Genomic DNA, 27433 nt, shown 5'->3' on the forward strand with positions numbered 1-27433 from the left:
GAGGTGAAGCGCAGCATCATCCATGTCTAGTGGGACTAAATGGACCCAGAAGTGGTAGCTCTAGGGCCTTAATCCTCATCTGTCCCACTCTAACTGGCCTATGGCATAATTGACCTCACAGCTAATGAAATGATTTATAAGCAGTAATCACATTCAGGAACTTTCTTTCTTCTTCTTTTTTTTTTTTTAAAGAGAGAGAGAATTTTTATTTTTTTTAGTTTTCGGCGGACACAACATCTTTGTTTGTATGTGGTGCTGAGAATCGAACCCGGGCCGCACGCATGCCAGGCGAGCAAGCTACCGCTTGAGCCACATTTCTAGCCCCAGGAACTTTCTTACGGTTTAACCCACTTCTTCCTTGGGCCCACTAAGACCATGAGTACACCCTCTGACCCAATACCTACCTGCTTTGGGTTAACTCTGCCTCTGGATGTCGTGCCTTAGCAGGGCAAAACATTGGTACCCAACACTGACTTTGGGTCCATTGCCTTGCCACCCAGCCCTGGGCACTGAAGGCTACAGGAAGAAAAGTGGGTGCTGAGCTTGGTTCAGACAAGTCAGGAGTCTCATGTAGCCACAGATGAGGGAGCACCAAGGTGCCAAGGAGGTGAAGGTGGAGAAGATAGTGTGGGTTGAGTTGAGAGGAGCCCACCAGCCACAAAACTTTGGTACTTTCCTTTTAGGCAGAAGTGAGTGAAGGACAGGACAGATGGTAGCCTTAGAGCCTAACAGGAAAATGATCAGGTGAACACAAGACTCAGATTTTGTCTGGAGTCTAGGGGGCCCCAAACACAGAAATCCACTGTTCCCTCCATGTGCCCATGGGGAAACTGAGACTCAGAAAAAAATGGGCAGAGGGAGCCAAGGTCACTCAGCAGATCTGGGTCCAACTTCAAGTTCATTAACCATAGAAGACAGAACCCTTGTAATAAGCAGGGGACAAGAAATGTGCTGAATCCATGGTTCTGGCTATCTGGGATCTGCTGTGGGGGCTCGGGCCCCACTGCCTCCATCTGCATGACACAAGACGAGCTCCAGGTCTAGCAGGCAGTGAGTAATACAGATACTCCTAACCCAACCAGTCAGTCTGCACAGTGACAAACAGTGACACAGGCAGGGATAGCTCCTTCCATCTCTTTTATCAGGGTGTGTGTGGGGGGTCACAGTTTTTGTATCAAAGCCCATTATTTGCAGAGGTTGGGGTCTTCTTAGGGGAGGCAAGAGCCAGGTGTAAGACAATCAGTTGCACAAGTTAGTTAAAAACTGAGACAACACCCCATCCCCCCAAGCTGGCATGTGACCCCTCTTGCTGCTGCCAAGTCTCCTCATCAACTTTGTTAGATGGCAGGAAAGCCCTCTGAGAAGCCCAGGTCCTAAAGCAGATTCCAGGACTTGGGGCTGGGCTATTCTCCCCAGGCTCTTCTCTTCTCCCACTGGGGTGTGGCCTGTGAAGCAAGTGGCCCACTGAGTCTGAAAGGTAATGTGTCACCTTCGAAGCTTCCGGCACCTGAAGATGGAAGGAACAGATCGGTTGTGAGGGCTGGAATGCAGCCCCAGCTCCTCCTGATGAACTCCCTTGTGACCTCCTGTGAACCCTATTCTCCCCTGAATCTCCAAGGAATCCCTCTACCCCCAGCCTGGCCTATGTCATCCCATGACCTCAGTGTGGAACATGGGTGGTGGGAGACACCGCGGAAAAAGGTGAAGAAGGGGTTCCAATATATCCCGTTTGCTCAGCACCCATATAATGGGGAAAATGTCTGTGGTATAGGCTTCTAGGAAGGCCCAGACCTCTGCCACTATCCTCCTCATTTCCATTCTAGGTAAATGTCACCTCCTCCAGGAGTTGACTAACACCTCAGATATGTCAGGTGCCCCACTGCCACCCTTAGCATTCTATGCTGGCACCACCTTTCCCCTGTATGAGTTCCGACTCTGATGCGAGCTGTGTTCCTGCTGATCCCAGTGCCAGCAGACATTTGGTAAATGTTTGTTCAACGCGCTCAACAGCTTCCCCTTCCCTGGCCTTCTCCCACCGGCAGGCTCGCCCTGGACCTGCTCCAGGATGTGGCCTTGATGCCTTCCCAATCAAGTGCCACCCCACAAACCCTCACCTGCAGGTGTGTGGGTTGAGCTCTAAGCCCCGCCCTTGGCAACGGAGGAAGCTGCGGCGTCGGCAGCGGCAGTGGCAGGTCCGTGGGTCAGGGCGCTGGCGGCGCTGGGTGCAACGTGGGCAGGGGGTCCTGGGGCTGGAGTGGGATGGGTGATGTCAGCTGGGGAGGGTGCTCCAGGGGCAGAGTCCCAGCCCTGAAGAGAGCGGGGCTGGGGACGGTGGTGGGGAGTGGCAGCCCTAGGAGGAGAAGCGACATGTCTGGGGCGGGAAGGAAGAGTCTTCCCAGGACTTTGGGTTGGAGAGAAGGCACAGATTCAAGGAGCAGAAGAAAATGGACAGGGGAACCAAGTGGGAGGAAGAAGAGGGGACCACAGCTTCCTGACTGGCTCTTGCACTCCCTGGCCACCACATATTATGTTCTGAGTGCCGGGCCTGAGCTCCTACCCCAGCTCGGCAGGAGCCCAAAGGGACTCACCTGTCTGGCTTCACAGCACTCTCCTTTTTTTTTGGTCTGAAAAGAGAAGGCACAAAGAGGAACAGGGTCAGAAAATTCATGCATCCTGCTCTCTTGCCCAAGATCCCAGGTCTATCTTAGGCTCCACTCTTAGAAACCTGGTCCCCACCGTGGTGTATCACCACGCCCGACACCCCCATGCCTGGACTCTGCAAGTTCAGAAGTTGGGCCTGGCTGGCACCTGCATTCACATTGGCTGTGTTCTTCCAGGGACATCTCCCCCAGCTGACTGCTTGGATACCGGATCATGAGGATCTGTGCTCAGGAGAAGAATGGGAGACACAGCAGGGAGGGGGACAGGAAAGGGGCTGGAGAGAGAAGAGCTCATCCAACAGCCAGGGCCTGGCCACCAACCCCCAGCCTCCTGTCCTCCAGTCTCTGGGCTGGCTCAGCTCCCAGAGTACCAGTGTCCCCCCAACTTGCTTGCCCCGTTTGCCCTGGTACCTGCATTCGGACTTGGTGCTGCCCGGTGGGCACGCACTCCAGGCCATCGTCAGGGCAGCAGCCACCACAACGCTGCACAGTCACACAGCTAGGCACCAGTTGCTTGGCCACAGTACCCATGAGCTCCACAGTCAGGGGCACTACCACCTCCCGAGGCTGGCAGGTGGCACGAGCATACACGTCTATCCATGACACCACTGCGGGCAGACCCACAAGGGTTAATCCCCACTGGGTTTCCTGCAGCTGCTCCCAGCAGCTGTTTCCCCAGTTCCCACGTCGTCACAGCCACCTTCCACTAGCAAACCCCCTCTACCCTCTTAACCTGTCTTCCCACCCATGATTGTCAAGTAACCCCTCTGCCTCAGTGTCCTCCTCTGTGAAACGGATAGTTTGCATCTTACAGGGGAGTTTTGATTTCACATGATGATAGACACCAGGAGCCCAGAATCAGTGCATGTGACAACTCCTTAGAACTGGCTTGTGTGAAATTATTGTAACAATTACCTTTCTTCTGGTGGCCAGGGACATCAGGCTGGGAGACAGGGGCCTGTGGGGAAGAAAAGACCTGGACCCAAGGTGCCCTCCAGGAGAAAGTAGTCCTGTGACTATCCCTAGGGCTCTGCCCTTGAGTCAGGAGGCTTCACGGCTTCACTGACATCTTTCCAGATTCCTCGTTCCTAGGGCCTCCACTGCAGCTTTACCTGTTGTCTCCTGGCCACCTGGGCCTGCCCTGGCCCAAGACCCGCCAGATGCGCCCTACCGGTGCCATCAAATCTCCTCCAAGCCTTGGAGCCAGGCTTGCTCTGGTGTTGCAGGTCAGGAGCGGGCACAGTGGGCGCCGAACCAGGTCTTGTGGGCACTGAAGCAGCTCCGCCCCCCACAGCACCCAGGGGATGGGGTGGGGTGGAGGAGTGGCTCCAGAACCGGACTGGCGGGCCTTGGAGGAGGGGTATCTCCTGGTGGATGCCCGGGCCGCCGGGGGTCCCCACGTTGCTCAAGTTGGAGGCCTAACCTGCTGATCCCCTCGGCAGAGGCCGCTGGGCTCCTCTCCACTTCCGCCAACCTTGAGAGGGCACGGCGGGCAGGCGGGATATTGGGGACGCACGTACCTGGGCTGGAGCCAGCTGCAGGAGCACGGCGAACAGCAGGCGGCGGAGCAGGGGGCGCATGGTGCCCGCGGGGGCCACGCGCCGGGGGCGCCCGCATTGCCCTAGCCCGGCGGCGCCGGGGGCGGCGGCAGCCAGAGCCCCATGGCGCGGGCCCGGGCGCGGCGGGCGGGGGCCGGGCGCGGGGGGCGGCTCCTCCGCGGCCCCCTCCCGAGCCCTGGGCGCAGGCAGCGCAGCGCAGCACAGCGGCGGCGGCTGGAGGAGCCGGGCGGGCGGGCGGCCGGTGGCGGCGGCGGGCGGCGGGCGCGGCGGGGGCGGCGGGGGGCCGAGCCCGGGCTAGCGGGCGGGCGGCTCATGTGACCCAGACACGCGCTCCCCACCGGGCCGTGGGGCGGGGGCGGGGGGGCGAGGCGCCGGCGGGGCCCGCCCCCTCCACACACCCCCTCCCGCCGCTTCAGGGGAAAGGGGACGTGCCGCCCAGGGGGCCGGCCTCCCTGGTCGCCGCCGCCAGAACCCACTGGGCGGGGCGCTGTCCCAGCGCGAGGCCCGGGCGGGGGGCGCTGGGCTTGAAGGAGCGAGCGGGACCTGAGATCTAAGAATCACTTTATTGCACGCGTCGTGGGGAGTGCGGGAGTTTTGGGCGGGGCGCAAGGAGGGAATACAGTACAGATCCCATCTAGGTGAGCCCCTCAGGGGCCGGTGCTGGGAGGCACAATCCCTGGACCTTGGGGATGCCCAGAGGGTAGCGGCTGCTGCTGCCTTTGCCGGCGCTCCTGCTGGAGCCTGGCTCTGTTGGCCCTGAAGGAGAGAGCACCTGAGAGTTAGGGTCAGGGATCCAGGACAGTAGTACAAGGACAGGAAACAGAGGCAGGATAGAGCAGGGACAGACCTGGCCCTGGCCCGCGTGTCGTTGTAGATGGCTGTGATGATCCGATCCTTCTCATCCATGAAGCTCCGGTGTATCTGCTCCAACTTCCTGCAAGACCTTTGGTGTTAACCCTGATACTCCAGTTCCTGCAGTTCCTGAAGCCCCCCTCCACCCTGTTCCAGGGTCTCTCTCTGTTTTACATCTGTGGAAACCTTGCCCCAACAGTGCCTGTGATAGGTGGGGAGAGGGGCACAGAGTGGCAGAGGCCCATCCAGGATGCAATGGAACCCAAGTCTCTGTCCTGCTGAAAGTGGTGAAGCAGCTCTGAACACAGGGATGCTCTTCCCAGGATCCTAGAAAGGTTCAACTCCTCCTCTGAACTAGGCAGGCTGCTGGAGGTGGCAGGGGGCCTTAAGGCATCTTTTTAATAGAAAAATCCATGTCAAGGCATGCATGAGAGAGTGGAAGGGAGGCGACAGCTGCCAAATGAAGAAAGTCGCTGGTGAGGCTGTCACAAAGCATTTGCTTCTCATGCCTATTTTGGTTGGCTCCAGCCCCCCTGGCAGCCAGCATCAAAGATTTATATTCAAATTATGAAAAACTGAAAATGACAACATTAGCCTGTCATGCAGTGCTGCCTTTATCAAGTAAAGGAAGGCTCCAAAGACTGACTTCATGAAATGCTTAGTGTGGGAGACAAGCACACAGGACATAGGGTGCAGTAGCTGGCTCGATAACCAGAGTGGCTTCACCACCCTCCTACCCTCTGCCCATCACCCTGGGGAGGACAAGGATGCACCTGAAAGCAACATAGTGCAGGCCCATGCCAGCCAGCATGAGCAGGAGGCAGTACCCCAGGACCCGCTGATTGTGTTTGTACTGCTGCTGCCTCGTCTGGGGCCCCTGTGGCCTTACATCATGAAACTGGGCCCAGTATTGTGCATTGGGGGGTTCCCAGGAGCTGCTGGAAGACAAAGGAAGGGACAATGTGATGATATGGCTTTCCAGGAGACTTGGGAGTGTGGGCAAGCAGGGGCAGGACCCCTGTACCTCTGTGTTTGTTGGGCAGACTTGGGATGGGCTGTGGTCCCTGGAGATTTGCGGGGGCTAGCTGAACGGAGCTGGTGGTCATAGCTGCGGCGGGTCTGCTCACGGCTGAGCACACGGTATGCCTCATTCAGCTCCACAAAACGGCTGTGCAGGGCCGGGTTCCCAGGATCTCGGTCAGGGTGCAGCTAGAGGCAAGGCAGGACTCCCCTTATCTCCCTTTCAGTGACCCTTCCCACTTCCCATCCTGATGATCCACAAGGGCTCACATCAATCCCAGGGACCCTCTTTTGTAATAACCCTCCAGAAGACCCACCCTTCTAGAAGGCCAAAGAGTCAAGAAGCCCAGACTCCAGCCCTCTTTCCTCATTTAAGCCCTCTACACCTGCCATCCTCCTTTCCAAATACCCTGGTGCAGGTTTCTCAAGAGCAGACAGTAAGCTCATCAGGCACATTGATGTCTTGTGCCCCCAGCTTTGCCTCCTACCTGGGCAGATCCTTGAGTACAGCACCCACCCTCCAGGCAGGCTGAAGGAATGGGGCTCCAGTCAGAGACACAGGCCTACTCCTAGGAAGTTGGGTGACCCCCCTATTTGGCTCAGACTTCCACTTCCTCTCTCCCCGCCTTGGGAGCACTAGTACCTCTTTGGACTTGGTAAAGAAAGCTCGTTTAACTTCTTCAGCGCTGGCACCAGGATGCACGCCCAATAGTTCATAATAATTCCTGGGGCCAGACCTGTGGATAGAGGCCCAAACTGGTACCCTTCCCTGCCATCCCAGCCTCCCTGGGCCACACCCTTCAACTCAGTCACTAGGAAGGAGCTGAAGAGAGTTCAGGCAGTTCCCAAGACAGTTCTGTCCTCAGACCATCCCTCTTTTTCGGAGTGTTTCAGGGATGGTCTGAATCAGGATTCTAAGTGTAGTCCTCAGATCCTTGCATCACAAACACTTTGAACGTTTTTTTAAAACAGATTCCCAAGCCGGGCATGGTGGCACATGCCTGCCATCCCAGTTAGAAACACTGAGGCAAGAGGATCACTGGAGCCCAGGAGTTAAAGGCCAGTCTGAGCAACATAGGACGACCCCCTCTCAAAAACGACAAAGGTGCTTCTGAAGACCCATCTCATTCCTCCAGGATGGAACCTCCAAAACAGGGCCCAGGAATCTGCATCTTTGTAACCAACTTCCCCACTTCTGTGAGTTATGCTTGACTACCAGTGGAGTTATGGAAAGAGTATTGGGGTTTTGTTGGGCTCAAATTTCTGATCTCCCATTTAACTCGCTGATGACCTTGAGGCTCATCTCAGTCTCAGATGAGATTCTCAATGTCCTCAACCTGAAAGTGAGGGTTAAGACAAGACTGCAAGGTATCTATCTCAGCAAGCAAAGAAGCGCCTAAGCTGGGCAGGCCCTCAACAGAAACCCGCTGAACAACCGGGGGCCCCAGGAGCCCAACTCACCGCTGCCCAGAGGCCGCTGCGAGGAGCCGGGTGGGAGGGCTGCGGGGCCACAGCCGGCACAGGCGCAGGGGCAACAGGGGCAGCATGGCGGCGGGTGGACAGCTGGGGAAAGGAGCCCACCAAGAGGGGTGCATTGAGACCAGATCCGATCAGATATCAAACTCTTCGCGGCTCGGGCAGAGCGAAGGAGCCTGGCCAGGGGTTTCTTGCAAAAGAAGATCGAGGCAGGCCCGGGGGCGGCCTCCTACCTCAGGGTCAGTCCCCCATGTCTGGACCCGTCCCTGCCTCCAGGTCTTTCCAGGCTCTGGCTTACAGGTCTGGACCCCCGGAACCACCCAGAGTGATTGAAGGAAATTGAGGGAGGAACCACAACCAAGTCCCGCCCTCACTCCACTTACGAACTCCGCAGTCGCCGCCATTTCCTGCGCCTCCGCGGGTCCCGCCCCCGAGCTCTCATTGGCTTAGACTCAGACCACGCCCACTTTACCGGAAGGTGCGAGTGTGTGGCTAAACCCCGCCCCCGGCCCCTCGACCGGCTTTCTGCAGCCCGAGCCGCTTAGCAGAGGTCCCCGGAGCTGCCGAAATGCGCAGGCCCCCAGTCCCGGGCGGCAGGAGGGGCTGAGCCCGACCCTCAACGAGCCTTTTGGCCCAGCCGCAGCCCTTCGGTGCCGCGGAGACGGCTTTGGTCTGCTCAGCAGCGAGGCACGTTTCACAGAGCTGCTTCCACCCCGCGTTGTCTTGGCATGGGAGGCACATCTCTCATCCCCCCTTGCAGGGGGAGAAAACTGAGGCCGAGCTGATGTGTTTTTGTGTTTGTTTTTCTTTTTTTCCTTTTCTATGACGCGTTCGGTCTCACCCACCCAGGGCTCTCCCAGCGAACCCTCTGTCATGGAAACAGCGAATGCCAATGGAATCCAAGAATAAAGTTCTTTATTGTCTTCAGAGCTGTGATGACAGTCCCCCAGGGCTGGGACTCTACATTAACTCAGGTGGGACTTCCCCGAACTCGGTTGTAGAGAAGGATGGCGCCTTTGGCTGAGGGGCAGAGCTCAGCCCACATCTCCGTCTCCTGCAATCTCTGCACTCTCTGTGGGGAAGACAGTGAGACCCACACATCTAGCCCTTGTCTCCTGTTGGGGTTGAGCCTCAGAGCCCGCTGCACAGCACTGTTTATAGGGAGACATGTTAAGAGGACTTACCATGTTCCCTGGGCCTTTCCCTTTGGAGGAGAGTCTCTTTTTGTGACTTTGGAATAAACCTGGGAGTCTCCTGTACCAGCCAGTCCCACCCACCAGACATGCATCACCAGATTTCTTTGCAGGCCCTAACCCTATAGTCCAAGCAAGATGCAGAAAGTTACCCCGCACCTGTGTCTCCACAAAGATGATTCCTGTAGACTCGTGGGCCTCAGGTCCCCCACTCAGATAATAGTTCCTCACCTCCTCAGAAGTCAGGCTGCACCTGGGCAAGGACATGAGGATAGTTTGGGGAGCAGCTCAGTCCTGTAGAATCCCTATGGAACCCCAACTGTCACATCCCCAATGCTTTCCACCCATCTTCCCCAGGATTCAAGATCCTGTGTCCCAGAGCCCACTCACTGGACATAGAACTCGGCACTGGCACGGCCGGCGCTGGTCTCATTTCGGGCAATGCCCAACAGCAGGGGTTGGCTCAGGGTGAGCAGCGGCAGATTCACCTGGGGCAGGGGGTCCCACCTGTCAATGTCCACTGTCCATATCCTTGCCCCTCTCCATAGAGAACTGCCTATTACCCTTGTACAATATTTTATGGTTCATAGAACAAGTGTCCTGGATCAGAATATTAGATCTTGAGCTGCTAATTTTACAGATGGGAAAATCAGAAGCAAAGAGATTGAACAGATTACCTAGGGAAATCTCTTCACTCAAGGGAAGTGAATTTAGTAACAGATTCCCATTTACTCCTTTTTGAATCAACAATATTGTTTCCACTGGAAAGAGGAAGAACTTGAGGCCTAGGGAACTAAAAACTAGAATTCCATTTTGATTATGCCCCGCTCCCTCAATACCAGCAGACCTTCCCTCCAACCCAGACCTATGGAATTCTAGCAGTTTCTACCCACTTCCTTCATGTCATCATGAGGGAAGGGCAACACTCCTCACTCACCTCATCACAGATCTCTTGTAGGACACTGGAGAAGAGCTCTCGTACCACCAGTTCCCCCGGGAGGTCCTTGTGCTGGGGGCTGTCACCAGGGCACAGAGCCTGTGAGAAGTCAGGCTCAGCCTCTGCTCTCCATCCTCTTCCCACCCTGTCTTCCCACTTGCTGGCCCCGAGGGCCTGGGTAGACACAGTGTAAGAGTCTTAGTGATCCCCAGGCCCTTCATTTTCCAGATGGACAACCAGAGGTCCAATTTAGGAATAGGTCACACAGGGGGTTGGGTTGGGTGAAGCATCTTCCTCTGCCCATTCTCCTCCCCCCCCATGTTTCCTGGCCTCCCCACAGGTCTGTTGCAGATTGGGAATGTGAGAGGGTTGTGGGCAACAGAGGTGGATAGTTACTCCTGGGGGAGCCCTCTGAGAAGGTGCTGCAGCAGGGGTGACTCAGTTAAACACTAGGCCAATTTTCCCTTTAAGGTATGAAGAAAACAGAAGGAAAGGCTTAGCACTCCAGCTCCCCTGAGCTGTCTGGGACTTTTTGCATTTGTATTCAGCCTGGCACCTCACCTGAGGCTCAGGGTGCCCACCAGGGACATCCACCATCCCAGGGGCCTCGGCCACCTGCCAAGAGCGCCGCAGGAAGACAAGGAAGTCATCAGCTGTGATTAGTGCGGCACCCACCCCCAGTGGGTCTGCCAGATAGGCCTGCTTGTCACCCCAATCCATGGCTCCCTGCTGTTGCAGCCAGGAGGCTGAGCTGGCCCAATTGGTGCCCAGGAAATCTTGGTAGGAAGTAAGGCCCAGGCGCAGAAGCAGCTGTGGACCAGGAGAGTCAGTGGATGCCAGTGTAGCTGAATGCAGGCGGAACTTGGGGGCATTGAAGAGCCAGGGTTGGGCCTGTAGCCGGGCTTCCCAGATGGCAGCGATGGTCTTGTCCCCTCCTGGTAGTGGGCGACGGTCATGGGCTGGGCTCAGCTCCACTCCTACATGGTCCTGAGGCAGCCCCCCAGGAGGGCACTGAAGCAGCAGGGATACCTCAGGATCCATGGCCTGGACAGGGCAGCTATGGGGGAGGACACAGGTAGGCCTGTCACCCGTGGGGTGGAGGCAGGGTGGGGTGTTACACAGTCACCCCCTGGCCCAAGCATCTGGCCTCCTCGGACACATATCTTCTTGGGGTACCACCAACCTCGCTGAACCTCCCTGGCCTTGCCTTGGGTAGCTGGAGTCCTATCATCCGGGCAAGAGTCCTGAGCCCGCTGGGTGCCCACGTCTCGTGCTGCCAGAAATCCCTAAGACTCTTGGGCATCTCTATAACCCAAAGGTTCTGGGTCCCCCAAAGGCTCAAGTCCCCAATCCCAGAGAGCCTGCCTCCAACCCCTGACGCGCGAGGACCCCTCCCAAATCCGGAACCTCCAGCCTCACCGGCGCTAGTAACTTACCGGCCAGCTGGGCCCGCAGGCTCCGCCCCTTCCCCCGAAGCGGAAGTGCCCGCCCCTTTATTCCAAGGCTTCTCATTGGCGGGTCCTGGCGTCCTGGGCCCGTGGGGTCCGCAGCCCGGCCGCCGGCCGCCGAGGGTGAGCGTGTCCGAGGCTCCGGTGCGCACGACCTTTCCCGGAGTCGGTCGCAACGCCCGCCCCTCCTCCCCGGCCGCTTTGCCCGCACAGCGACGGGCCAGCGACGGGCCTGGGCCCCGGGGCTGCAGTGTGACCGTGGGCAAGTCTCGCCAGCCTGGCCCCAGCTCCCTGTGTGCACCGGGGGGGGGGGGGGGGGGGGGGGGTTGATGCTGGGAAGCGCCTCCAGCTCTCCCGCCGGGAGCCTTTGTGACTTTCTGGGCAGAGAGGGGACATGGGAGGGTCCTTAAAGCAGCTCCACATGTCACTGTTCCCCCACAGTTTCTGACCATGAACTCCTCTGGAGGAAAGAGGCAGGAAGCAGCAAGGCCCACGGGTAGAAAGGCTCACAGACCCCGGGAGCAGGTGCGCCCCTCCCCGCCTTCCAGTGGGAGGACAGGGGAAAGGACTCTGACCCCTGGTGGGGTGTGGGGGGGACTGATGAATCCCAGACACCAAAGGGACTCCGCTCCCTTTGGTGTTCCTCTGCCGCAGGTTGTTCAGGGTTCAGGGTGGGCTGCAGGGCGGGGTCGCTACTGAGATCCAGACCACCATTGGGCTCTTTCAGGACCCAGATGTGCAACTGTCCAAGGCTCTGTCATATGCCTTGCGACACGGGGCCCTGAAGCTGGGCCTTCCCATGGGGGCTGGTAAGTGAGGGTCTTGAAAGTTAGGGGAGGAGTGGCTGGAGCCCAGGGAGCAGTGGGAGGCACCACAGCCCCAGGGGAAGGTGCAGGAGGCACATTATGTGCAAGAAGGCCAGAGTGGAGTCCGGTATCTTGTCCCCTGGGAAAGGAGCCCTTGTCTGGGCCAAGCCTGAGTACATCTCATCCAGCCAAGTGGCTCAATAAACACCTATCCCAAGAGTGGGCACCTAACCCTCAAGGTAAAAGAAACAGAAACCTAGAAAAGAGAGACTTTCTAGAGGTCATGTGACCTCTAGGCCCAGCCTCTGGTCTAGATTCCCGTGGCTCCCCCTGTTAACTGTGGCCCTGGCCAGGGCAAGGGCAGCTCCTGAGCACCTCTCTGCCCTCAGATGGCTTTGTCCCCCTGGGCACCCTTCTGCAGCTGCCCCAGTTCCACAGCTTCTCCACTGAAGATGTGCAGCGTGTGGTGAACACCAACAGGAAGCAGCGCTTCACTCTGCGGCCAGGAGATCCCAGCACTGGCCCCCTCATCCGAGCCAACCAGGGCCACTCCCTGAAGGTGGGAGTGGTGGGGGACAGGTGGGAGAGCCAGATGGGACCCCTGTCAATGAAAAGGATCTCACTGCTGCCCATTCAACCACACATCCCAGGTACCCGAGTTGGAGCTGATGCCTCTGGAGACGCCACAAGCTCTGCCTCTGGTACTAGTACATGGTACATTCTGGAAGCACTGGCCATCCATCCTTCTCAAGGGCCTGTCATGCCAGGGAAGGACACACATCCACTTGGCTCCAGGACTGCCTGGAGACTCTGGCGTCATCAGTGGTCAGTGCCCCCCTCCACCTACCTGTTCCTACCCACTCTGTCCTTCCAGGTCCCCTTCAAGGTTCACAGCTTCCCTTGTCCAAGGCTGCCCTCTCCCTTGCATGGAACAGCACCCCTTCCCACCCCTCATTGTAGGACATCAGTCTGTCCAGATTTGTTGTCCCAGCCCCAATTGTCCCTATAGGCATGCGCCCAAATTGTGAAGTGGCTGTGTTCATCAATGGACCCCTGGCCCTGTCAGGTGAGTCTAGAAGCAGCACGGACTACCCTAGGCCTTTCTTTGAGGGGTAAAACATGGGTCACATCTCTAGTTCTGCCACCAGATGGAATCTCCTTCTTCCGCTCTGCTAACGGGGTGATCTTGACTCCAGGGAATGCTGATGGCTTCCTGCTTCCCAAGTACTTCAAGGAGGCCCTGCAGCTGCGCCCTACCCGTGAGAACTGGCCCCTCCACCAATATACTGGAGCTGTGCCCTTTGCCTGTACCCCTTTCCCAGCCCCCGAACCCAGACTGACTTCGATCTCCCCTTTCTCTAAGCATCGCTGCTTGCTCTCTATTGCAGGAAAGCCTCTCTCCTTGGCTGGTGATAAAGGGACAAAGTAGCAGAGTGGCCCCAAGCACAGCCTGAGAGGAAGGAGGATGATCCAACAATAAAATATTTATTTATTTTAAAAAATCTAAAAAAGTATCAAGAAACTCTAGTTTGAAACCAAGATTCTGTGTCTTTTAGCTATATCTGGTCTTCCTCGTGTGCTCAGGGACTCAGATAGGTCAAGGTTGTTGGCCTAGGCCACTTGGACAAGGGAAGGTTCTATGGGTCGGGCCCACCATCCCTTGCCTGGGTGAGGGCCCAGCCAGGGCTCTGGTCTACTGTGACAGCAGGTGAACATACCCAGCTTGGTGTGTGCCTGGAGAGAGTGTGGGACGAGTCCCTGTGGGTGTGGCCTGGGAGTGGCTGTGGCAGGTGGTGAGAAGAGCAGGGGCAGTCAGGCTGTCCTTAGAGGGCCTCATGGCCCCCCGTGAGCTGCAGGAAGAGGTCCTCGTCCAGCTCCTCCCCACGCGCCCGCTCACGAGTTGACAGGAAAATGTAGCCCCCAATGTACTCATGCACAATGCGGCAGCTGGCGGACACACAGCTGAAGGCCACGTTGATGTGCTCGTCAAACTCGATGGCCACCTGTGGGGCAGGTGGTCAGAGGGGTCAGTGGGTAGGTGGGATAATGGAGACAGCCCCTGCTCTGTCCCGATCAGGTTTGGTGCAGTGCTTGTCCCCTGTCCCTACGCTCACTCTGAGCCTACCTGCTGGATGTCCCAGTTGACATTCCACTGGCGCATGTTGCTGAAGCGCCAGGTCTTGACCACATCGCCCACGGCCAGGTCAATTCGGATCAGTCGGTTGTTGGCAATGCCCAGGATCTCATCTCTCCTGCTACCCTTGAACCTGACCCGGTGGGGGGAGGGTGTGAGCAAGGACTCCCCCCTGCACAGCCCAGAGCCCACCCAGACAGCACACCAGAGGAAGACCGCCGAGTTTACATCCCAGCTCTGGCCCGCCAGCTGGGCCACCTGAGAGTCATTTGGGTCTGTGCCTCCAGCTCCTCACAGGGCAAGTGGGGGGCAGAGTCACAGAAACAGCACTTGGAGCACCAGGCAAGTAGCCGATGCCTTTAAATCTTATTTTTGTCGGTGTCACTGTCACCATCATTCATTGTCTCGCTTATATCTTTGCACGTTTGGGAAATGAAGAATCAAGGGGCCAAGTTCCTGGGACACACCCAGTGTCAGCCTTGTCCTGCAGGACAGCTGACCAAGGCCCAGCGGGGGACGGGGCTGTGGCAGAGCTGGGGCAGACACTGGGTCCGGCTCTCTTGGCCTGAGCTCTGTCCCTTGTATTTGCCAGTGTACACAGTGGGGGAGGGGACGCAATCCCTCCAATCAGGTCTACCCACAGAGCAGGGGAAGGTGACTGGGACCCACTTAGGCTAGCACACGCAGCAGCAGACAGCAGGTGAGGGCAGAGGTGACAGAGCCTACCTAACCAACACGTAGGAGATGCCAAAATCAGGCAGGGACTGCCAGGCCTGGATGAAGCGCAGCAGGGCCTCGGTCAGCGAGAGCTGGGCCACGTTCTGGTGGGCCTCCAGGATCCTCGGGGTGAGCTGTGGGGTCATACTGGTGAGGGACCAGGAAGGGTTTCCCTGCTCTAAAGTCCCGGAGACCCCTACCTGCCTGTCAGGGAGACCGAATGCTGAGCCTGAGAAGGGACAGTGTCTATTGTAGGGCCACCAAGTGCAGTGTCTCACCACTCAGCACATATGGGCTGAACAAGCCTGGAGGAGGACACTGACAGTGGGACTGTAACCCTTCCCAAAGAGCTCCTGGGGACACAGCAGGAGAGGAGCAGTGTGTGTGTGTCTTTCTTGAGGAGGCCTCCCGGTGGCCAGGTGAACTTCACTCCCACCCTCCTTCTCCCAGCACCTGCTTGGCCTTGAACTTTCGCTGGAAGCGGGGAGCAACAAGTCCGTAGGGGTTGAGGCCCTCGGCAGAGGCGTCAGGCCCCTGGGGCTGGTTGCCCGAGCTCCCGCCGCCTGCCCGCTGCAGGCTGAGGAAGGCCAGGATGGCCTGCACCTCGCTGGCGTAGCTGCTGTCCGCCATGGTGCGGCCCTTGGAGGCCAGTCGGCAGCCGGCCATCCAGTGGGCGTACTGCTGCTCCTGGAACGAGGAGGACGGGGGACGATAGGGGCCAGTGAAGCTCTGGACATCTACCTGTCCTGAATGCCACTTCAGTGCCAGCCAAAGCCCCTGCCCGGTCCCTGGTCCCAGCCCCCTCCAGCTTCAGCCCCACTCACATCCTGGCACCGTAGGTAGATCTCACTCATGCCCTCAGGGGAGGGCACTAGGAGTTTGATACAGAACTTCTGACCTGAGACATTGACATCGGGGACCACCTCACAGCCTGCAGGGAGAAGAAAGGGTAGGCTGGGACATCTGGGACCGGAGGCCTGCCCGAGAGGTCCCTGTGTGGAAAGGTTGCCCTCCACGGCCACCACAGGGCAGAGGGCACCTTCGCTGGTGTCCAGGAGGGACTGAGGCTCAGCCTGTGGGTGGCCCCTCCCGCCCCTGCACCAGCCCCCTCACCTTTGAGGTTGAGCTGCTGAATGGGGTCCCCCGGGGCCTCATCCTGGCTCTTGTAGTAGGACAGCGTGGTCTCCTTGAACACCACCCAGTGCTGGCGGTAGCCCTTCAGGGTCAGCTTCCGGGGCCTGAGGGTGTGTGGGCGGTTTGTGAGGGCGGCCTCCCTCCCAGCTCCCTCTCCATGTGGCTCCTGACTTACCGGAAGATTCGGAGATAATCCTTGAGTTCTGGGATTGTGGTGAGGCTGTCCTGGGGAGGTCAGGAGTCAGAGGGGATCCCCGGCTCCCAGCCCTTGTCCCTGACCCTGGCCCAAGCCCCAGCCCCTCCTTACCAGCACGTCCGTGGGCGCCGAGCCCTCCAGCTTCACCTCCAGGTTGCTCAGGGCTGCGTCCAGGTCATCCAGCCCCTGGTCTGCACTGGGCAGTTCGCCCACCTCCCCACTCTGGGACAGCTTGTTGATGTGGTACTGGGGGCACAGGTGAGGGGGACCTGAGTCCAGCTGCCAGCAGTGCCCGGCCTGGGCTTCCTGGTAGGTGGGCCCCATACTGGGAGGCCTTTCCTGCCTGGGGACTGGCCTGCACCCTGCCCACCCTGAGGTTCCCAGGCACCTGCAGGGCTGCAAACACCATCATCTCTTCCTCGGTGCAGTCGATCTCCTCCAGCAGCAGGTCCCAGCGAGCCTGCTCGTACAGCTGGGTCAGCCGCACCGGGTCGGCCTGCACAGGGGAGGAGGGGAGGCTGGGCGAGTCAGACGCCCACTGTCCCAAAGGCCTGTGGCCCTGCCCTCCCCACTGTGCCTGACATGGGTAGCTGACTGCAAACCCACCCTGCCAGCCCGCCATGCTGGTGCTGCCCAGGCAGTGCCACAGGTCTCTGCCGCAGCAAGGCTCGCCCTGTGCCAGTGCACAGCTGAGGCAGGGAGGGGAGGAGGCCGGTCCAGGAGCAGGGAAAGTGGTGGGAGACGGCTGCCTCCAGCAGCCCCCACCCAGCTCAGGGCCACTGACTCCCATGGTGAGGAGAGAAGGGAAAGGCTTCCCTGGGAGGGGACCTGATGAGGGTGACCCTGGGCCACTGGAGAGAAGGGTGACGGTGACGGAAGAGGACGCCCTTGGGAGGGAAGCGGGAGGCCAAGGCGTAAACAGGTCCCAGTTACCCACAGAGGTGCCTTCTGATGCTCTCTCAAAACTGACGCCAAGAAAGGCACACCCAAAAGGACAAGAGAGGGGACAGGAGCAGGTGGGAAATGTCAACGAAATCTGGAAGGGGGACTGGGGCGCAGGGGAGACCCTGGGCCTTCACACCCTTTCTCCTCTCCTGCTCTTCAGTGAGGCCACTAGAGAATAGCAAGAAATGGCAGAAAGTGCCCAGATCTTTGCTAAGACATGGCGCCACCCAGCAGGGCCAAGGACAGGCTCCCACTCGGATCCTCTGGGGGAAAGGCCAAGAGGGACTGGGGTGAGGAGCTCCAGGGAGCAGGTCCCACCCAGCTCCCTGCAGCCAGGGGATAGCACACAGAGGCCCTGCAGGGTGATGAGTTGGGAGGAAGTTGGCCTACCCTTCCCCACTCACCACCCAAGACAGCCGTGAACTTTCCATCCCCAACCAAAAGAGGAAACAAAGGGGAAAACTTCAGAGCAGCAGCCCCGCTCCATCATCCCAGGAAGCCACCAAAAAGACACTGGTACTCAACACATGCTACTACACACAGATGCAGGGCTCCCAACTGGCTTTTTTTTTTTTTTTTTTTGTATAGGGGATTGAATGCAGGGGTCCTTAACCTCTGAGCCATATCTCCAGCCCTTTTTGTTTATTTTGAGACAGATTCTCACTAAGTTGCTTAGGGCCTTGCTAAGTTGCTAAGGCTGGCTTTGAACTTTCTGATCCTCCTGCCTCAGCCTCCCAAGTCACTGGGATTACAGGCATGTGCCACCGTGCCTGGCTTATGTTGCTCACCTTTAAGGAAAGCAACTGGCCTGAAAACAGACACCAAGAAGAACGGGGGTGGGGTGGGGGGAAGGCTGGGAGGAAATAAAGACCAGGTAGGGAGCAAAAGAAAACTTAAATACTTATGAAAATCCTTATACAGATAAATACCACATACACTCATAAAACAAAACCAGGAATATAAAATTACAGTGATTAAAATTGTGCTGCATTGGTAAAGAGAAACAAATTGACCAATGGAACTGATAAAAGTTAGACTTGAACATGCATGTTCACCTAACTTAGGGCAAGGGTGGCCCTGCAGTTCACTAAGGAGATGACACTCTTGTCATTAAGTGGCACTAGGCCAAGTGATGCTCATGTGTTAAAAAAAAAAAAGTATTTGGACCTTTATCTCACACCACATCTAAATATCAATTCCAGGTAGATTACAGATCTAAATATGAAAGATAAGAGTGTGGTGCACCCACCTGTAGTCCCAGTGCTTGGGAAGCTGAGGCAGGAGAATCACTTGAGCCCAGGAGTCTGAGACCAGCCTGGGCAACACAGTGAGACCCTGTTTTAAAAACAAAATAAGAACCAGGCATGGTGGTGCACATCTGTAATCCCAGCAATTTAGAAGGCTGAGGCAAGAGGATCCCCAGGTCAAGGCCAGCCTCAGTAACTTAACAAGACCCTGTATCAAAATAAAAAATAAAAAGGACTGGGGGTGTAGCTCAGTGGTAAAGCACTCCTCAGATCAATGACTAATTAAAAAAAAAAAAAAAAAAAGCTAAGAACCGTTATTTATCAAAAGAAACCAGTAGGGGCTGGGGTTCTGGCTCAGTGGTAGAGCGCTTGCCCAGCACGTGTGAGGCGCTGAGTTCGAGCCTCAGCACCACATAAAAATAAATAAATAAATAAATAAAGTTAAAAAAAAAAAAAAAGAAAGAAAAGAAACCATTAGCTGGACACTGTGGCACTTGTCAAGTAATCCCAATAACTTGGAAGGCTGAGGCAGAAGGATTAAAAGTCTGAGGCCAGCCTCAGTAGCCTGCCTCGAAACAAAAAAATAAAAAGGCTGGGGGTGTAGCTCAGTGGTAGAGCACCAGCATTGCCCTGGGGTTCAATCCCCAGTGTGGGGGGAAGAAGGCCATTTAGAATGTGAGCAGTACAGCATGTACTTGGCCTGCACAAAGCCCTGGGGTTGGAGTCAATACCCAGCAACCCCCCAAAAATGCACACACACACATACACTCGGGTTAAAGAGAGCACGACAATGAACTCCAAAACAATTGACTGTGAAAGGAAATATGAGCACAGCTATCCCATGATCTCAAACAGCTATTCACTGTTTACATGTGCTGCTATTACAGCCCCAGCCATGTTGTTTTAAACAAAGACTATAAGCACCACTTCATTAGAAAGAAACGAGGGAATGCGCGTGTCATGTCGGAGCAGGAGAAGGTGGAAGACAGCTAAGTCTTCACCTGTGACAAGTCAACAGATCGCATGTGGATTTGCAAAATCAAGACATAGGAATCTGGGTGCCGTCGCACATGCCTGTGGTTCCAGCTACTTGGGAGGCTGAAGCAAAGTAGCAAGTTCAAGGCCAGCCAGCCTGGGAAACTTAGAGACCCTGTCTCAAAAATTAATAAAATAAAGAAAAGAAAAGAAATTAATAAATTAATAGAAAATAAATTATTAAATAAATAGGAGGTCATAAAGAAGTGAATACTAGGAGCCGGGCATGGTGGCGCACAACTGTGCTCCCAGTGGCTTGGGAGGCTGAGGCAGGAAGATCTCGAGTTCAAAGCCACCCTCAGCAACTTATCCAAGGCCCTAACCAACTCAGTGAGACCCTGTCTCAAAATAAAAACCAAACAGGGCTGGGGATGTGACTCAGTGGTTAAGCACCTCTGGGTTCAATCCCTGGTACAAAAAAAAAAAAAAAAAAAGTGAACACTAGAATAAAAAGCTACAGAGTTAAAATCCAATCCTTGTCCCTAGAGACCAGAAATCTAGGATAAATAGGACAGGGAGTTGCTTTGTTGTTGTTATTACAAACTTGCTAGGTCTACTTAATTCTTTTTTTTTCTATGAATTTTTTAGTTTTAGGTGGACACAATATCCTTATTTTATATTTCTGTGGTGCTGAGGATCGAACCCAGTGCCTCATGCATGCTAGCCGAGCACTCTGCCACCGAGCCCCAGCCCCAGCCCCTACTTAACTCTCTAAGCCATCCTATAGAAGTTTGACTAAAAATAAATTTTAATGTAAAAACCAAAAAGAACAATGAACACCAAGTGGCTTTTTAGACATTGGACAGCAGATGGCCCAGGACGGCCATCCCCGCGAGGACAGAAGCAGATGAGGTGATCTGACAGATTGTCCCAGCACACCTAGGGAGTCCCCCAGCTGCAGCCCAGCTGCAGCCGTGTGGAGAGAGGGACCCACATGGAGCCCGGCATGTTCTCCAGCCGGCAGGGAGGTAGTGGAAAACCGGGGTCCCTGGAAGGCTGGAATGCTCACACAGAGGCGCGGAGGGGAGGCAGCTCGCAGAGAGAACGCCCTGAGGTCAGGAAAGGTCCTCTTCAGTGTAGCTGGGTACAAGTCAAGGTGCAAGGACCCTTCCTCAGGCCAAGGGAGATCAGCGGGAAGGATGGTGGAATGTCACTGCCGCCTGAGCCCACATAGCAGCACGGGTGCACACCCTGCAGCTTGAGCAGAGAACCTCACAGTGCATGATGCACCAGCTCAAGTGCCCAGGCGGAGTCCCCTGAGCTGCCAGGTAAATTTGCTCTAGATTAGAGGGGGCTCTGGTCCTACCTAATTAAGGCTAAACACAAGTCTTGGCAGGCACTGGTTTCCAAGCATCTTAACCTCATCCCCAAACACATTTTGATTGGCATGCTGGGGTCTAGCCCAGGATCTCACGAATGCTAGGCTAGGCTCTATCACTGAGCTATCCACCCAGACCTCCAACAAAGATTTTAAAATATTCAAAGGACTACCAAAGGAAAGCAGCCCAAGAACATAAGCTTTCAACTTTTCTTCTTCCTTCCTTCCTTTTTTTTCTTTCTTTCCCCTCTCTCCGTCCCTCCCTCCTGGAAATTGAACCTAGGGCCCAGGCAAGGGCTCTGCCACTGAGCCACACTCCCAGTCCTTTTTGTTTTTTGAGACATGGTCTTGTTACATTGCTCAGGCTGTCCTCAAACTTGTCACCCTCCTGCCTCAGCCTCCCAAGTTGCTGGGACTACAGGTGCACACCACTAGGCTCAGCATGATATTTTCAATGTTTGGCACCAAATAAAACATTATCAGGCATAAGCCACCTATGGTCATCTTATCCTGGCTACTCAGGAGGCTGAGGCAGGAGGATTGCAAGTTTGAGGCCAACCTCAGCAATTTAGCAAGATCCTGCCTCAAAATAAAAAATAGGAAAGAAAAGACTGGGGAATATAACTCAGTGGTAGAGCACTTCCTAGCATGAAGGAGGCCCTGGTTTTGATTCCCAACAGAAAAACGCAACTCAAACAAGGAGATAAAATGTCAATACAAATAGACCCTGGTGCGACACAGATGCCAGAGTCAGCAAACCAAACACGGACGAAGTCGTTGCCAACACAACCTGTGTGTTCAAGAGGACTGGAGAAAGGGTAGCACTGAGGAGAGTCAGAGACATTGTAAAAAAGTCAAAATTCAACTCCTAGGCGTGAGATTAATGGCAGATGACACATGGCCAAAGACAAGATTAGCAAATGGAAGATAGACCAACAGAAAATACCCCCAAAGCTGGTGCGTGACGCACGCCTACAATCCCAGCCACGTGAGAGCCTAAGGCAGAGGAATGCCAAAAAGAAATTCTGGTTATGGTGTTACAGTGGGGGAAGCTGGTTAGAGGGTATCCAGGCACCAAGATCTCAAGGTCTCTGATTGTTTGCACTTCCTCCCTTTTTCTGGTAGTGCTAGGAATTGAAGAGTTGTAGACAAGTAGGTTTACAAGTCGAGCCAGGAAGAGCGGCAGAGAAGCGGGTCACAGGTCAGAAGAATAGCCTGGGGGCCAGGGTCACCGTGGAGACAGACGCACAGGGTACATGGGTTGCTGATGGGGTCAGGAGGAAGAGAAAGATGTGGACAGCAATCTTGGGGGGACTGCAACACTCCCCCCACTCCAGAGGCCAGGGCCTCTCCCAGGGGAGCCCAGCACTGCCTGCACTGGTCTTGGGTCCTGAGCTCCCATGGCTCCTCGAGAAGCTGGCACTGAGACTTCCTTGTGTCCAGCTGCTAGGCCCAGCCCGAGGTCCAGCCAAGACGGGCCAATGGGCAGATGGAGTGGCCCCTCCAGGTCACTAACATCCCAGAGCCCCGAACCCTGAGCTGAGGTCCCCCATCTAATAGGCCCAGCCCTTGTTCCTTCCTGTCCCCAGCCCACCTTGGGATCCAGGTCGAAGAAGCTGTAGTACTTGAAGCGCAGCCAGAGCGTGTCCCCGGCCGAGATGCCCTGCTGCATGAGGCACCGCGAGGAGTCCAGCCACCTGGCACGCAGAGGCCGGGTCAGGGCTGCCGCAGGGCAGGGGCTGGGCGCAGGGCAAGCTCAGGGGGCAGAGGCCGGGGAACAGGGGCAAGTGGGGCTGGCCACCAGGCCGGTGGCCGTGGGGCGGCAGGGCTCACCTGCCGTGGAGCTGCGTCTTGTCCGACAGGGAGCTGGGCCTGGGCAGGCGCTGGAGCAGCAGCGGGTCAGGGGGCGGCTGCGGCCGGCTCAGCATGCGGTAGCAGGCCTCGGTCTGCTCGCTGTCGGAGAAGTGCGCGGGCATGCCCCGGAACAGCGCTGGCGCCACACCTGGGGGCAGCTGGGCTCAGCCAGGCCTGTCCCTGGTGCGGGCCTCATGGGCCACCCGGCCCCAGCCCGTCCCCGGCCCTTGCTCACCCCCAGCCAGGACGACCTTGGTCAAGTCGAACACCTCTTCCTCCAGCCCCTTCTCCTTCTTCTTCTTCTCCTTCTTCTCCGGAGCCCGCAGCAGAGACAGCTCCTCAGGGTGCCGGATGCCTGTGGGGACCTGGACCTCAGCAACCAGCCCTGCCTGTGGGCCCCACCCCACTCCTGGACACTGGGGGGCCTGTGGAGAGGGTGGGAACGGGGCAGCAAGGACAGGTGACGACGGCGGCTAGCCTGGGGAGGGAGGGACACTGCCTCTTGTGGAGTCTTTGCAGAAAGGCCCAGCGACCAGCCTGCGCCACTCACTGAGGAGGCGGCAGATGGCAGCCACCGTCTGGAAGAGAGGCTTCGAGAAGCTGGCGTGCAGGCGCAGCGCCCGCCGGTTGGGCAGCCGCAGGATGACTGGCCGATGCTGTGGTCCGAAGAAGAGGCGGGCGTCGGCCAAGATCCCGTACTTGTCCAGCGTCCAGTGGGTCTGCAGCAGCCATCGTCTCTTCTGCTCCCACCAGATGGCGTGGTCCGACCAGTCCTGCTTGCGATCTGTGGCGGCCGTGGGGGTGCACAGGGGTCTTAGAGGGTCCGTCCCAGCCTTCTGGCTTCTGTCCCTAACACTGTGCACAACCCAGGATCTAGAGGCCTGGGGTCTATCTGCAAGGTGACACCTGTATGGCTGTGTGCTAGCTGACCCCTGCTGGTCCTTTTGGGGGTCTGTCATTATATCACTTCCCAGGGAAGTCCCTCAGCCCCAAGTCAGGTTGCCCCAATCGTCGTGGCCCAACCTCATGCTCCCCAGAGGTGGGCTCCAGTCATTCCTGGCTTAATTGCCTAGTTTTTTGTTTGTTTGTTTTTGACCCAGGAATTGAATCCAGAGGTGCCTAACCACTGAGCCACATCCCCAGCCCCTTTTTATATTTCATTTAGAGGCAAGATCTCAATGAGTTGCTTAGAGTCTTGCTAAACTGCTGAGGCTGGCCTTGAACTTTCAATCCTTCTGCCTCAGCCTCCTGAGTCGCTGGGATCACAGGCGTGCACACTGTGCCTGGTGGAATTGCTTCTCTAATGGCCTCTCGCTTTCATTCCAGGAGATGGAGAGGCAGAGACCATGTCTATATGTCCTTGGGGGCTGGGATTTGCCTGGCATGGAGCAGCAGGCACTCTGTACACATGTCCTGGTTACTAGCTGCGTGACCTTGGGTGAGGCACTTAACCTCTCTAGACCTCAGGTTTTCTGTTTGTAAGATGGAATAGTCGCCCTGACTCATGAACCAGGACCAGTGCCACTCCACGGTGGGAGCAGAGTGTCTGTGACATACTTATGCAGGCACGTGACCATACAGAAGTGAACTATGACTACGTCACTCATCGTTCAGCCAGGAACTGGGGACATAGAAATGGATGCCACAGGACTCTGTCCATCCTGCAAGAGCGAGAACCACTGAGAGACCAGCACAGAAACAAAGTGTGACGAAAAGCTGCTCAGGGTGCTCGGTCCCCTCAAGCTTGCAAAGCCCCTCTCAGATTCTCCCAGGTCCTCCTCCTATGGCCACCTGTCCCCACCTTCCACTCACACCTACTTCCCACCTTCTGCTCCCCCAGTGTTGCCAACCCAGGAGAAGCTTCTCTGTCCACCTGGTCAAGCCTTGGCCCTCCCGTCCATGTCCTCACTCTGTGACACCATCTCCTTCTCCTCCTGTGCTCGCCTGACCCCACCCCGTCCTTCCCCCAGAGCCGGGGACCCCCTCCCTCCTCAGCCAGGCCCTCTTCCTGAGGCCTCTCCTGTTCCATGGCTGGGAGTTCCAGTGGCATGGATGCCACCCTCCAGACCCTGTCCTTAACCCCAGGCCAGAAACTCACGTGCCACCAGCAAAGGGACATGTCCAGTGGCTTCCTTCATTTTAGACACCTCTATTTACCTGGCCACGTGCCCAACACTGGGGCTATAAATGGCTCCTAGTCCCAGGTTTTGAGGTAGAGGGCTTAACCTTGCTCTGGACTGAGATGCTCCTCCTCACCAGCTCCTCTGTGCCAATCCGGGTCCTTGGTGACGAGACTCTTCCAGAGGCCCAAGCATCATGCTTTTTACCTTTAGCCGCTGATGTCAGCCTCAGCTCCCAACCTACCTTCTCGCCATCTACCATGCCTCCCAGGCCTCGTCACCTCCTGCTGGGGCAACTTAGTGGCCCCCTGGAGTCTCCCTGCCCCACCAGCTGCCAAAGGGCTCTGTGCAAGGTCCTCCTTAGCGTGCGGTCTCCCACAGAAAACGCTGGGTGGCTGCCCTTCACCTCCAGGGTGGGGCCCAGGCTCCTTGAGGAGCCTCGGGGACTCTGGGACTACCACTGAGGGGCCACCCGCCTGGTGTCAGGTCATGTCATGCTCCAGGAGTCCTCACCAGCCCGCAGGCCCTGATTCAGAGCACCTGATTCATTGTCCAGCTTCTCCCCACTGTGGCCACCTCTCAGGACTTGTCTGAAGTGGCTTTCCCTGGGAAGTCTCCCGCTGGGCTGGAGGTGGCTCTCCTGTGCATCACACTTAGGGGTGACTGGGAGTGGGGTGGGTGGGACAGTGTCCCCAGTGCTGGGACAAGAGCTATAGGACTTGCCTGGGGCTGCCAAGCAATAGCAGATCTGTTGGGCCTCCTGCTGTTTCCACAAACTGGCCCTCACCCCCTCTGTCCTGGCTGGCCTTCCTCAGCCTCCGTCTGACACCCAGTCTCCCAGGGGACCTCAGTCCCCACTTCTGCTCTCAGGCTCTCTGGGGCCCCTGGAAGCTTTGCCCCCTGCCTCAGCCCAGGGGCCAGGCAATCCGGGGGCCTCTCCTGTGCACAATCTTCAGGAGCACCCCTCCGATGTGCTCCAACCCCTCCAGGGCTGCCCGTAGGCCAGGTCTGAGGGAGCCTCCGCGTCCCTGCTCCGCCCCAGGCGCCTCGTCCTGGCTGGACTCTTGTTGGCCTGACTTCCGGTCTGACTATCAGAGTGTCCTGCTGTCCTCCCAGGAAAGGGTAGCCCCCGACCCTGGCAGGGAAGGACAGGGAGAAGCCCCCATGTCACGGCCCTGCATCTCTCCAGACTGAAACCACAAGCTGCCGTAACTTCCTGTGGGGGCAGGGCCTTCCCATGCAGCCACCCAGGCTGGGTCTGTCACCAGCCTGCTAAGGGCTCTGCTGGGGGTGGGAAGTGTATGGGCAGGTCCCCTGGGCACCAGGAGCCCTGGCCTTCCCTCAGACCTCAGACTGTGACTTTGTCCTGGGCCCAGGCAAGGCCTGCCGTCCGCCCTTAAGAGTGGATGAGTGGGGGACTCCGGGCACTCGGCAGAGCCAGCTGGAGTGGGAGGAAAGGAGCCAGGATGGGGGAGAGGGGAAGTTGGTGAAATGTCTTTTTTGGAACCAAACGATTAAGCTGGTGCCTGAGTCACCGTGACATGGTTATCGGGAGCTGCGCAGCAGGGACAGCCCGGAAGTGCCCAGAGACACCCTTGCTGTCACCCATGTGCTGAGTCGGCAGGAGGGGCTGTGTGGCACTCACTGATCTCCTCCACAATCTTCAGGAGCACCCCTCCGATGTGTGACTCTCCTGTGACCCGGAGGGTGACAGACTCAGCCTCAGGATCCTCCTCACCCACAAATACCCGCAGCTCCCAGGAGGAGTCAATGTAGTCCCCGGTGGCTGTCTTCATCCCCGCCATGGCTGCCGCTGCTTCTGCAGAGGGTGAGAGAGGCAAGGCCAGCGGCGCTCAGCCTGTGTCTAAGCAGAGAACCTGTGGTGTCCTGGGTGGGTGACAGGCGAGGAGCAAGCCCACAGAACAGCGTGCCCTGGCAGCAGCAGGATGCGGAGCCCCACCATGATCCAGCCGACTTCAGAAACTGTCACAGGGGCTTGAATGGAAGGGACTCCTGGAGACCATACTGTCCAGCCCATTCCCAGCTTACAGATGGGTAGACTGAGGTCTGGTAGGGAGGGTCTCACCCAAGGCCATCCTACTTGATGCCAGGGCTGGGCCCCCAGGACGGCTCTCCTCCCCACAGCTCAGGCCCAAACCCAGGCGGCTGCAGCGTGGGTGGAGCGGGCTGGTGGGGCTGTAGGAGGGTGGCGGGGACAGGCATCCAGAACTTACCTGGCCTGAGGAAGGCTGGGCTGCAGGGGCAGGCGGAGCGCTGGCCACCCCTGGCCTCGGATGCACACCTCGACCTGGAGGGCTCCTTCTCTGGGTCTTGGGAGCTTCCTTCAGAGGGCAGCCTTTGTCGCCTATCACAGCAGGGCGGGCCTGGCCCCTCCCCAGGGCGGGCTGGCCCTGGGTGCAGGAAGCACACTGGCAGCACAGAGGGCTCCAGTGAGGCCCATCTTTGTCCCCAGTGCGCACAGGAAGCAAGGGGAAGGCCCGTGGACCCTATGCCACAGACAGTCCCCCTTCGTTTGGAGGGAAACTTGGTTTAGACTGGAGGAGCCCCTGATGGGTGTGGTGCTGAGGGCTGGCCTCCTCTACGTGAAGCTCAGCTCCTCTCCAGCTGGCATGAGGTTTGACCCTCCAAGCCACATCCCTGGGTTGCCAATGGGAGAGCCTTGGAGGCGAAAGGCTTGGACCCAGAGCCTTTAGAAATTCAGCAGGTCAGTCTGCTCGGCCTGAGCAGCCTGATCAGCTAAGACCTCTGAAGGAAAGTGTGG

At 57.2% G+C, this 27433-nt stretch overlaps 5 protein-coding genes across 13 annotated transcripts; 1 reads left to right on the forward strand and 4 right to left on the reverse strand.

The window, feature by feature from the left end:
• Positions 1 to 1120: 1120 nt before the first annotated feature.
• Vegfb (vascular endothelial growth factor B) lies at positions 1121 to 4457 on the reverse strand. Of its 2 annotated transcripts, none has more exons than XM_027944566.2 (7): positions 4181 to 4457; positions 3576 to 3618; positions 3072 to 3268; positions 2809 to 2882; positions 2589 to 2624; positions 2115 to 2249; positions 1121 to 1507 (listed from the first exon to the last, which is right to left on the reverse strand). In XM_027944566.2, the coding sequence occupies exons 1-7, from the start codon at positions 4238 to 4240 to the stop codon at positions 1486 to 1488; spliced, it is 567 nt and encodes a 188-aa protein (XP_027800367.1). In that variant the 5' UTR covers positions 4241 to 4457; the 3' UTR covers positions 1121 to 1485. The 2 variants fall into 2 exon arrangements, with proteins under 2 accessions (XP_027800367.1, XP_027800365.1); XM_027944564.2 differs by having other exon boundaries at positions 2115 to 2350; positions 4181 to 4454.
• Positions 4458 to 4763: 306 nt separating this feature from the next.
• Positions 4764 to 7993, reverse strand: Dnajc4 (DnaJ heat shock protein family (Hsp40) member C4). 5 transcript variants are annotated; one of them, XM_027944481.2, is made up of 7 exons: positions 7951 to 7993; positions 7553 to 7654; positions 6735 to 6828; positions 6096 to 6280; positions 5845 to 6009; positions 5067 to 5153; positions 4764 to 4975 (listed from the first exon to the last, which is right to left on the reverse strand). In XM_027944481.2, exons 2-7 carry the CDS (start codon positions 7636 to 7638, stop codon positions 4867 to 4869), a joined length of 726 nt encoding a protein of 241 aa, XP_027800282.1. In that variant the 5' UTR covers positions 7639 to 7654; positions 7951 to 7993; the 3' UTR covers positions 4764 to 4866. The 5 variants fall into 5 exon arrangements, with proteins under 5 accessions (XP_027800282.1, XP_027800284.1, XP_027800281.1 ...); XM_027944483.3 differs by lacking the exon at positions 7951 to 7993 and adding an exon at positions 7801 to 7883; XM_027944480.2 differs by lacking the exon at positions 7951 to 7993 and having other exon boundaries at positions 5845 to 6006; positions 7553 to 7894.
• Positions 7994 to 8465: 472 nt separating this feature from the next.
• On the reverse strand, positions 8466 to 11209 carry Nudt22 (nudix hydrolase 22). Of its 3 annotated transcripts, none has more exons than XM_027944472.2 (6): positions 11134 to 11209; positions 10259 to 10754; positions 9698 to 9796; positions 9151 to 9248; positions 8920 to 9013; positions 8466 to 8639 (listed from the first exon to the last, which is right to left on the reverse strand). In XM_027944472.2, exons 2-6 carry the CDS (start codon positions 10736 to 10738, stop codon positions 8538 to 8540), a joined length of 873 nt encoding a protein of 290 aa, XP_027800273.1. In that variant the 5' UTR covers positions 10739 to 10754; positions 11134 to 11209; the 3' UTR covers positions 8466 to 8537. The 3 variants fall into 3 exon arrangements, with proteins under 3 accessions (XP_027800273.1, XP_027800275.1, XP_027800274.1); XM_027944474.2 differs by lacking the exon at positions 11134 to 11209 and adding an exon at positions 11117 to 11130; XM_027944473.2 differs by lacking the exon at positions 11134 to 11209 and adding an exon at positions 10905 to 11109.
• A 27-nt stretch (positions 11210 to 11236) lies between these two features.
• Positions 11237 to 13473, forward strand: Trpt1 (tRNA phosphotransferase 1). Of its 2 annotated transcripts, none has more exons than XM_027944478.2 (8): positions 11237 to 11407; positions 11587 to 11670; positions 11873 to 11954; positions 12341 to 12510; positions 12602 to 12776; positions 12961 to 13017; positions 13148 to 13210; positions 13340 to 13473. In XM_027944478.2, exons 2-8 carry the CDS (start codon positions 11596 to 11598, stop codon positions 13378 to 13380), a joined length of 663 nt encoding a protein of 220 aa, XP_027800279.1. In that variant the 5' UTR covers positions 11237 to 11407; positions 11587 to 11595; the 3' UTR covers positions 13381 to 13473. The 2 variants fall into 2 exon arrangements, with proteins under 2 accessions (XP_027800279.1, XP_027800278.1); XM_027944477.2 differs by having other exon boundaries at positions 11240 to 11407; positions 13100 to 13210.
• On the reverse strand, positions 13416 to 27021 carry Fermt3 (FERM domain containing kindlin 3). Its single transcript, XM_027944471.3, has 15 exons — positions 26886 to 27021; positions 26297 to 26470; positions 23082 to 23315; positions 22767 to 22886; positions 22511 to 22679; positions 22272 to 22374; positions 16521 to 16628; positions 16244 to 16378; positions 16112 to 16161; positions 15916 to 16040; positions 15627 to 15733; positions 15256 to 15489; positions 14812 to 14936; positions 14077 to 14218; positions 13416 to 13954 (listed from the first exon to the last, which is right to left on the reverse strand). The coding sequence occupies exons 2-15, from the start codon at positions 26454 to 26456 to the stop codon at positions 13775 to 13777; spliced, it is 1992 nt and encodes a 663-aa protein (XP_027800272.1). The 5' UTR covers positions 26457 to 26470; positions 26886 to 27021; the 3' UTR covers positions 13416 to 13774.
• Between the last annotated feature and the right edge of the window lie 412 nt (positions 27022 to 27433).

Source organism: Marmota flaviventris, chromosome 9 (assembly GCF_047511675.1).
Source record: "Marmota flaviventris isolate mMarFla1 chromosome 9, mMarFla1.hap1, whole genome shotgun sequence".
NCBI classification, from domain to species: domain Eukaryota; kingdom Metazoa; phylum Chordata; class Mammalia; order Rodentia; family Sciuridae; genus Marmota; species Marmota flaviventris.

What these genes read in the sequence shown, in the direction of transcription:
- Vegfb (XM_027944564.2), bottom strand. Translation starts at nt 4,240, where the DNA reads ATGCGCCCCCTGCTCCGCCGCCTGCTGTTCGCCGTGCTCCTGCAGCTG. An exon ending in TGCAGCTGGCTCCAGCCCAG is followed by an intron (nt 3,619 to 4,180) that starts GTACGTGCGTCC and finishes TCTTCCCCACAG; the next exon opens with GCCCCTGTCTCCCAGCCTGA. An exon ending in CACAGCCAATGTGAATGCAG is followed by an intron (nt 2,625 to 2,808) that starts GTGCCAGCCAGG and finishes TTCTCTTTTCAG; the next exon opens with ACCAAAAAAAAAGGAGAGTG.
- Dnajc4 (XM_027944479.2), bottom strand. Translation starts at nt 7,686, where the DNA reads ATGCACCCCTCTTGGTGGGCTCCTTTCCCCAGCTGTCCACCCGCCGCC. An exon ending in TCTGCCCAACAAACACAGAG is followed by an intron (nt 6,010 to 6,095) that starts GTACAGGGGTCC and finishes TTTGTCTTCCAG; the next exon opens with CAGCTCCTGGGAACCCCCCA. An exon ending in CTGCACTATGTTGCTTTCAG is followed by an intron (nt 5,154 to 5,844) that starts GTGCATCCTTGT and finishes AAGGTCTTGCAG; the next exon opens with GAAGTTGGAGCAGATACACC.
- Nudt22 (XM_027944472.2), bottom strand. Translation starts at nt 10,738, where the DNA reads ATGGATCCTGAGGTATCCCTGCTGCTTCAGTGCCCTCCTGGGGGGCTG. An exon ending in TACAAGAGATCTGTGATGAG is followed by an intron (nt 9,249 to 9,697) that starts GTGAGTGAGGAG and finishes CCCCTGCCCCAG; the next exon opens with GTGAATCTGCCGCTGCTCAC. An exon ending in TCATCTTTGTGGAGACACAG is followed by an intron (nt 8,640 to 8,919) that starts GTGCGGGGTAAC and finishes TCTTCCCCACAG; the next exon opens with AGAGTGCAGAGATTGCAGGA.
- Fermt3 (XM_027944471.3), bottom strand. Translation starts at nt 26,456, where the DNA reads ATGGCGGGGATGAAGACAGCCACCGGGGACTACATTGACTCCTCCTGG. An exon ending in TCTACCTACGGTGCCAGGAT is followed by an intron (nt 15,490 to 15,626) that starts GTGAGTGGGGCT and finishes TCCTCGTTCCAG; the next exon opens with GAGCAGCAGTACGCCCACTG. An exon ending in TCAACTGGGACATCCAGCAG is followed by an intron (nt 13,955 to 14,076) that starts GTAGGCTCAGAG and finishes CCTGCCCCACAG; the next exon opens with GTGGCCATCGAGTTTGACGA.
- Trpt1 (XM_027944477.2), top strand. Translation starts at nt 11,596, where the DNA reads ATGAACTCCTCTGGAGGAAAGAGGCAGGAAGCAGCAAGGCCCACGGGT. An exon ending in ACCAGGGCCACTCCCTGAAG is followed by an intron (nt 12,511 to 12,601) that starts GTGGGAGTGGTG and finishes CACACATCCCAG; the next exon opens with GTACCCGAGTTGGAGCTGAT. An exon ending in AGACTCTGGCGTCATCAGTG is followed by an intron (nt 12,777 to 12,960) that starts GTCAGTGCCCCC and finishes TTGTCCCTATAG; the next exon opens with GCATGCGCCCAAATTGTGAA.